At 43.2% G+C, this 8,254-nt stretch overlaps 2 protein-coding genes across 2 annotated transcripts; one reads left to right on the top strand and one right to left on the bottom strand.

The window, feature by feature from the left end:
* The first annotated feature begins 1,435 nt into the window (after positions 1-1,435).
* On the top strand, positions 1,436-1,930 carry LOC138904683 (uncharacterized). Its single transcript, XM_070193191.1, has one exon. It carries the CDS (start codon positions 1,436-1,438, stop codon positions 1,928-1,930), a length of 495 nt encoding a protein of 164 aa, XP_070049292.1.
* A 4,705-nt stretch (positions 1,931-6,635) lies between these two features.
* On the bottom strand, positions 6,636-7,058 carry LOC138904682 (uncharacterized). Its single transcript, XM_070193190.1, has one exon. It carries the CDS (start codon positions 7,056-7,058, stop codon positions 6,636-6,638), a length of 423 nt encoding a protein of 140 aa, XP_070049291.1.
* Between the last annotated feature and the right edge of the window lie 1,196 nt (positions 7,059-8,254).

Genomic DNA, 8,254 nt, shown 5'->3' with positions numbered 1-8,254 from the left:
GCACTCTCATACTACCCTTATGTTGTACTTAGAGGCTCCGTAGACATGTTGTGAGTTGTGTATTGGTGTTGGGAAAGTCAAAACAAGAAATGTTGTATTTCTACCACATGTTCCACTTCAAACTATGAATGGGTAATATATTTTGGGAATTATAAATGAAGATACTAATGGTAATGGAATTGATGTTGATTATGAAATCATCGTAATGTTTAAACAATGGAATACATCTCCACTCTATTCATAGACAAGGTCGGGTAGAAAGTGTCTAGCAGGCTTGCTTGATCGGGTTATCGCGGTTGAGCGCTGATCGTGCCCCCCGAGGTCGGGGTTTGACAACTGGCCCCACTCACGAATATATGTATGAGTTATAAAGAAAACTTTCGGGTGAATATGCACAACGCAGAAGAAATCCGAAAAGGGAAGTACAATTTCGATAGCTAATCAAGTAGCTCGCCAAATATCTTAAATTGCAAGTCCGATAAAATACACAAGTCTAGTCTCTGGCAAAAATGTAAATCAGAGATTTTAAACATGCAAGAATGAATCAAATAATTCAATTAAAGCATGGAGTGAGTCTAAGTCTACCCAGACCTCATCAGGAATTCTAGCGTACGCCCGAACACTCGTTACCTAATATGTGCATATCTCCCACAACTAGCACATAGCAAATATAACACCTACGGGCTAAATCCCCCCCACAAGGTTAGACAAGAGACGTACCTCGTTCCGAATTTTGATAGACGGGTCCAACGCCTCTCTAACTCCTCAAATCAATTTCAAACTATATGAAACTAGCAAAAAATGTGCAAACCAATCAAAGTATACTCAAAGACTCATAATTTAACAATTCATAACAATTCCCAACTCCACTCGAAAAGTCAACAAAATCACCCCCAAGCCCAAACACCCAGATTCCAAAACTTTTTGAAGATAAATATTACCCACAGCACCATAAACTCAAATATACAATCTATTCCCAATTCCATCTCCAATTTCGTAGTAAAAATCTAAACATTCCAATCCCACAGAAGCACCACGATTATCGGAATACAACTTCAGCATCGACGCATCAGGTATTGTGTCAGCCATTGGGAGAATCAAAGATACTAGATGGCCCAGACCCCTACAAACCGATCCATCCCAACGGAACCCCAATCAAATATTCAAATACCATGGTACATATGGTCGTAAAATCGAAGACTGCAGACAACTAAGGGAGGAGGTGGCCCGTCTATTCAACGAGGGTCACCTTCGAGAATTCTTGAGCGACCTAGCTAAAAACCATTTCAGAAATAGGGATGCAAACACGATAAACGCTCAGAAAGAAACACAACACGTGATTCACATGATCGTTGGTGGGGTCAATATTCCACAAAGGTCCGTGCTCAAACAAACTAAAGTATCAATCACCAGGGAAAAACAAACTCGAAATTATATGCCAGAAGGCACTTTATCATTGAATGACGAGGAAGCAGAAGGGATCTCACAACCCCATAATGATGCTTTGGTAATCTCTATCCTTATGAATAAAATTCAGGTTAAACGTGTTTTAATTGATCCAGAAAGCTCGGCCAATATTATTCGATCGAGGTTCGTGAAGCAGCTCGGCCTACAAGATCAGATTGTACCAGCAGCTCAGATTCTCAATGGCTTCAACATGGCGAGTGAAACAACTAAAGGTGAAATCGTCCTACCAATAAATGTAGCCGAAACTATTCAAAAAACAAAGTTCCATGTGATCGAAGGCAATATGAGATACAACGCACTGCTCGGAAGACCCTGGATTCATAACATGAGGGCAGTCCCCGCAACCCTTCACCAAATGCTGAAGTTCCCAACACCGGATGGAGTAAAAATGGTGTATGAGGAACAACACGCTGCCAAAGAGATGTTCGTGGTCGACGAAGTGATACCGGTATCGGCACTTTAGTCAATAAAGGGATCGGAGACCAAAGGTAAACATGAAGCTAAATAGCAACCACAGCTACCAGTTTCGACTCAATCGAGGAAGCAGGGAACGAACGAGGATGATGACTACTGGATCCCTTGATCCTTCATAATCCCCGAGGATTCCGACGCAACCAAATAGACAGTCGAGGAGTTGGAGCAAGTCATTCTGATCGAACATCTACCCGATCGAAAGGTATACCTGGGTACGGGGTTAACCCCCGAGCTCAGGGAAAAACTCATTAAATTTCTTATCAATAATATGGATTGTTTTTCTTGGTCCCACCAAGATATGACAGGGATCCCTTCAAGAAATTACTACACATCGACTAAGCTTGGACCCGAAGTTTCGCCCGGTAAAACAAAAGAGAAGACCCAGTCCGAGGTAAATTATGTATTCATCAAGGACGAAGTAACCAAACTTCTCAAAATAGGATCTATTTAGGAGGTAAAATATCTCGAATGGTTAGCAAACGTAGTCGTAGTCCCTAAAAAGGGAAATAAACTTAGAATGTGCGTAAACTATAAATATTTAAACAAGGCATGTCCCAAAGACGCTTTTCCTCTGCCGAATATCGATCGCTTGATCGATGCCACGACCGGCTACGAGATCCATAGTTTTCTCGATGCCTACTCCCGGTACAATCAAATAACAATGAACCCGGAGGATCAGGAAAAGACTTCATTCATCACTAAGTACGACACCTATTGTTATAATGTAATGCCGTTTGGACTAAAAAATGCCGGTGCCACTTATAAATTCTTAGTAAATCGAATGTTCGAAGAACAAATAGGTAAGTCAATGAAGGTTTATATGGACGATATGCTAGTAAGTCCCTGCGAGCAGAGGACCATTTGACACATTTGCAGGAGACCTTCGATATACTAAGGAAATACAACATGAAACTCAACCTAGAGAAATGTGCATTCGGGGTTAGCTCGGGCAACGTTTCTCGGCTTTATGGTATCAAATCGGGGTATCGAAATCAACCCCGATAATATCAAGGCAATCGAAGACATTACAGTCGTGGACAATGTTAAGGTCGTACAAATATTAACAGAGCGCATAGCCACCCTAGGCTGATTCATCTCGAGGTCTTTTGATAGAAGTCACAGGTTCTTCTCACTGCTCAAAAAGAAGAACAATTTTGCATGGACCCCGGAATGCCAACAAGCATTGGAAGAATTAAAGCGGTACCTCTCGAGCCCGCCATTTTTTCATACTCCGAAAGCGTACGAGCAACTCTACTTGTACTTAGCATTCTCGGAAATCGCGATAAGTGGGGTCCTAGCTCGAGAAGAACAAGGTATGCAATATCCTATTTACTATGTTAGTCGAACTTTAGGTGAGGTCGAAACCCGGTACACACACTTAGAAAAATTAACGCTTTCCCTAATAAGTGCCTCTAGGAAATTAAAACCATATTTTTAGTGCCACCCGATCAGTGTGGTGACTACTTATCCCCTTCGCAATATTTTGCATAAGCCCGAACTTTTGGGCCGATTGGCCAAATTGGCCGTCGAGATCAGTGGGTACGATATCGAGTACCAACCCCGAATGACCATCAAGTCTCAAATCATAGCGGACTTTGTGGCCGACTTTACGCCAGCCCTCATACCCGAGGTCGAAAAGGAACTATTATTAAAGTCGGGTACATCATCGAGGGTGTTGACCCTCTTCACAAACGGTGCTTCAAACATGAAGGGGTCTGGATTAGGCATCGTTTTGAAGCCACTCACGGGTAATACAATTTGACAAGCTATCAAAACTTCCAAGTTAACTAACAATGAGGCCGAGTATGAGGCCATGATTACAGGTCTCAAGCTAGCTAAAGGTTTGGGAGCATAAGTCATCGAGGCCAAATGCGACTCCCTGCTTGTGTTAAACCAAGTCAATAGAAATTTTGAGGTTTGAAAAGATCGAATGCAGAGGTACTTGGACAAATTACAGGTGACTCTACATCGGCTTAAATAATGAACCTTACTACATGTGCCTCGATAACAAAACAGCGAGGCCGATGCCCTTGCAAATTTGGGGTCATCAGTCGAAGAAAACGAGATTAGCTCGGGGACTGGCGTACAACTTTCAAGGTCAGTAATCGAAGAAGGCCACGCCGAAACCAACTCCTCAAGTCTGACCTAGGATTGGAGGAATAGATATATCGAGTACCTAAAGAATGGGAAACTTTCATCGGATCCTAAAGAATCGAGGACTCTACATATGAAGGCCGCACGATTCACATTGGCCGAAGATGGAACACTATATAGAAGGATGTTCGATGGACCATTGGCAATATATTTGGGACCACGATATACCGACTACGTCCTACGAGAAATCCACAAGGGCACCTGTGGAAATCATTCTGGTGCCGGATCATTGGTTCACAAAGTTATCAGAGCAGGATATTATTGGACCGATATGGAAAAAGATACAAAAGCGTTTGTTCGAAAGTGCGAAAATTGTCAAAGTTATGCGCCGATGATTCACCAACCCGGAGAGCAACTCCACACAGTCTTGTCCCCATGGCCATTCATGAAATGGGGAATGGATATTGTCGGCCCTCTTCCATCGGCCCAAGGTAAAGCTAAAGTTATTTTATTTATGACTGACTATTTCTCTAAGTGGGTTGAAGCACAAGCTTTCGAGAAAAGTAGAGAGAAAGAAGTCATAGACTTTATCTGGGACTACATTATATGCCGATTTGGGATGCCTGCCGAGATCGAATGCGACAATAGAAAGCAATTCGTCGGTGGCAAAGTGACAAAATTTCTTGAAGAACACAAAATAAAGAGGATCCTGTCGACGCCATATCATCCTAGTGGGAACGGACAGGCCGAATCGACAAACAAAACCATCATTCAAAATTTAAAGAAAAGATTGAACGACGCTAAGGGAAAATGGAGAGAAATATTTCCCGAAGTCTTTTGGGCGTATCGAACAACGTCAAAATCTAATACGGGGGCAACACTGGTCTCTTTAGTATATGGCGCCGAAGCACTGATCCCGGTTGAAGTCGGGGAACCTAGCGTTAGGTTTTGATATGCAACGAAAGAATCAAATCACGAGGCTATGAATACAAGCCTCGAATTGCGAGATGAAAAACGGGAAGCTGCCCTCGTTCGAATGGCCGCACATAAACAGCGAATCAAAAGGTACTATAATCGAATAGCCAATCTGCGACACTTTAAAATCAAGGACTTGGTCCTGAGGAAGGTCACCTTCAATACTTGAGACACAAATGAAGGAAAACTTGGCCCGAATTGGGAGGGACCATATCAGGTCCTCGATATCATCGGAAAGGGATCCTACAAACTTGGCACGATGAACGGTGAATAATTACCAAACAATTGGAATATATCACTCCTTAAACGATATTACTGCTAAGGTACGACCTTCTCCATTTTTGTTTATATTATATACTAACCATTTGCAAGTGTTTAATCGAAGACACCAAAGTATTATTCAAACACAAAGTCCTTATGTCTGAAAGAACGCATTGCACTCTTTTTCCCTTAGACCGGTTTTTGTCCCAAATGAGTTTTTTCGGTGAGGTTTTTAACGAGGAAACCATTGTTCGTGCTATTTTAGAGCAATTCAACAGTATCCGAAGCTCCTTTACAAACAACCTCGAATACTGAGGGGCATCACCCTCGGATAGTTACAAGAAAAATACTTCGTGTTGACAGGGTCTTGATAGGTAAATTTTGTGAAGGACCAAACGGTCAAATGAACCGTGTCCATGTACATTACTCAAGCCCTAATGGCAAAACATGTACGCATGTATATTCTATTTAAAGAAGTATGTTTCCTTACCATATGTTCCATGCCTTAGATAAATTTATACTTTACAATTTCATACTTATGATCTATTGTGGAAACTGGCTTAAGGGCCGATCACAACTGAAGTTCAAACAATTCACCCCACTCGGGGACTGACACTTCGAATGAGTTCGAAGTATAGCAGGGAAACGATCCTAAGAGGCAAATCCCAAACTAAAGGCTACGGTCAAATTAACACGGTTCGGAGAAGTCCGAATTCTGTTATAAAACAAGCCTTCAAATATTTTCATAAACTGGTTAAAAAGGCTACCCTCGGCTGAATTACTAAGGGTCCCAATAATATCGACCCTCAAAAATCCTAATGGGTACAAAGTTGTTCGAACTCTCAAACAAATTCTTTATTTTATGCTAAGGCATTACGAAACAAAGTGTCTCGATAATATCGACCCTTAAAAACCCTAATGGGTACGAAACTGTTCGAACTCTCGAGCAAAATCCCTTATTTCATGCTAAGGCACAACAAATTTTATATGATTAAACAATAAAAGCCAAAAAGGGGGAGAAAGCCATTCTTTTTACTATGGCCGTATCGGCCTAATTCATGAGCCTAAAGGGACATTTTATTTTTGAGTTCGAGAAATCATCCTCACCCAACTAAAACCTAAGGGTCACCCTACTCTGAGTTTGAGCAAGTATTCACTCAATTACAAAAACTACACTAGTCCGGCTTCGATCGAATTTATGAACAAAATTTTCATAAGGCATATATGAAACAAAATTTTCACAAGGCAGAAAATGAAATAAAGACAAGTCAGAAGGGAAAAAATATCTTTATATATATGAGAATATTTACAAGGTCCGATCAGGATCCTACACAAAAGACCAAAAGTGAAAAATCCTAAGGTTCCTAATCTTTTTTGGGGGCAACTTCTTTTCCGTTGAGGTCCTCCCCATTCTCGGACCCACTCTTGCTTCCATCATCATCATCATCATCGGAAGAAGCCATCGTTCCAGCTTTAGCTTCATGCTCACTAGCTTTTATTATCTCGCCGGTAAGATCAAAACCTCGAGCGTGGATCGCCTCGAGGGTTTCCCTCCGAGATTGGCATTTGGTGAGTTCAGCAATCCAATAGGCTCGAGTTTTAGCGGTCTCGGCTACCTCTCTCGCTTGGACTTGAGCGGCTTCAGCATCAGCCCGGTAGACTGTCACAATCCCATATGCCTCGGCCTTTGCCTCTTCGGCATCAGATTTGGCCTTTGCAAGTTCGGAAGCCAATCGAGCCTCGAGCTCCTCTATTTTCTTTACCTGAGCCGAGCTTTTCTCCTTCATACCTTGAAGCTAACTTTCAACCGATGACAATTGGGCTCGAGCATTCTCTTTTTCTACAGCAAAGCGGTCCATACCTTCTTTCCACCCCAAGGACTCCGCCTTTATCATGTTGACCTCCTCGCAAAACTGCTCGATCTTCTCGACCTTTTGCTACAGCTGTGAGATTGAAATGTTAGCCACCGTTCCCGAATCGAGTCCATGAGTTTTTAAGATTTTCATTACCTACTCGATCAAGTTGGTTTGATCTTGGTGAGCCTTGGCCAACTCGGCTCGGAGGTCCTTGATCTCCTCTTCTTTTTGCCCTTTGAGAAGTTTAAGGGCATTTCTCTCCTCCGTGAGCCCTCGGAGGTCGGCCTCACATTAGCCCAGCTCCGCTCGAGACCGAGAAAGTTCTTCCTGATGCAGCACTGAGGCCTACGCAGAAAGAAGTTAGACAGGAAGAGAAAAATGAACACAAGGGTAATACCAACCTGGGGATTTAAGGGTTACCCGATTTACATCCTGTTGCGCTTCGTTCAAAAGGCTCGGTGCCTCATCCGAGTCCTTACTCGAGACCTCTAAGTCGCTCAGGTCGGTAGCATCTTCGACCCAAGTAAAGTAATCACGGAAGGGGTCCTCCCTTCCATGGGCTCCTTGGATGGAGAGGGTCTTCAAGGCCCGAGCTTCTTGAATCATCTCCTCAGAAAACGAGGGGAGCAACAGGGAGCCTCCAATTTCTATTGCCTCAAGTGGATCACTTGGGGAGTTCTCTCCATCTTGAGGGGCCTCGACAACCGTACCCACCGTTGGCCCAGTATGGTCGGAGGCATCTTCGATCCTCGATGACTCGTGGACTTCGCCCAATTTTCTCACCGAGACCCCCTCATCTCGAGATGGACTTTGAGGCCTCAGTGTTCATTCCCACTCGGGCCAATAGCCCAAAGTCGCCTTCTTCCTCTTCTTCGTCTTCCTCCCTTAGATGCCGAACTGTGTCTTTGGTCAGAAGGATGATGTTCTTCTTCGGCTTACGAGCCTTCTTCTTCTTAGGTTCTGGATCATCGGAGGGTGAGGTCTTTTTCCTCATTTTGTCCTTGGCCGGGTTCGGTGCCGGGATCGAAGTCTCCTCCTCACCAGATAGGGGCCTCATAACAACATCTTTGCCAAGGCCTGTATGAAAGGAAATTAAGTGAGAAACGCTTAAACAAAATCATCAAAGA

Source organism: Nicotiana tomentosiformis, chromosome 2 (assembly GCF_000390325.3).
Source record: "Nicotiana tomentosiformis chromosome 2, ASM39032v3, whole genome shotgun sequence".
In the NCBI taxonomy this organism is placed as follows: domain Eukaryota; kingdom Viridiplantae; phylum Streptophyta; class Magnoliopsida; order Solanales; family Solanaceae; genus Nicotiana; species Nicotiana tomentosiformis.
This window is presented reverse-complemented; position numbering and strand designations above follow the sequence as displayed.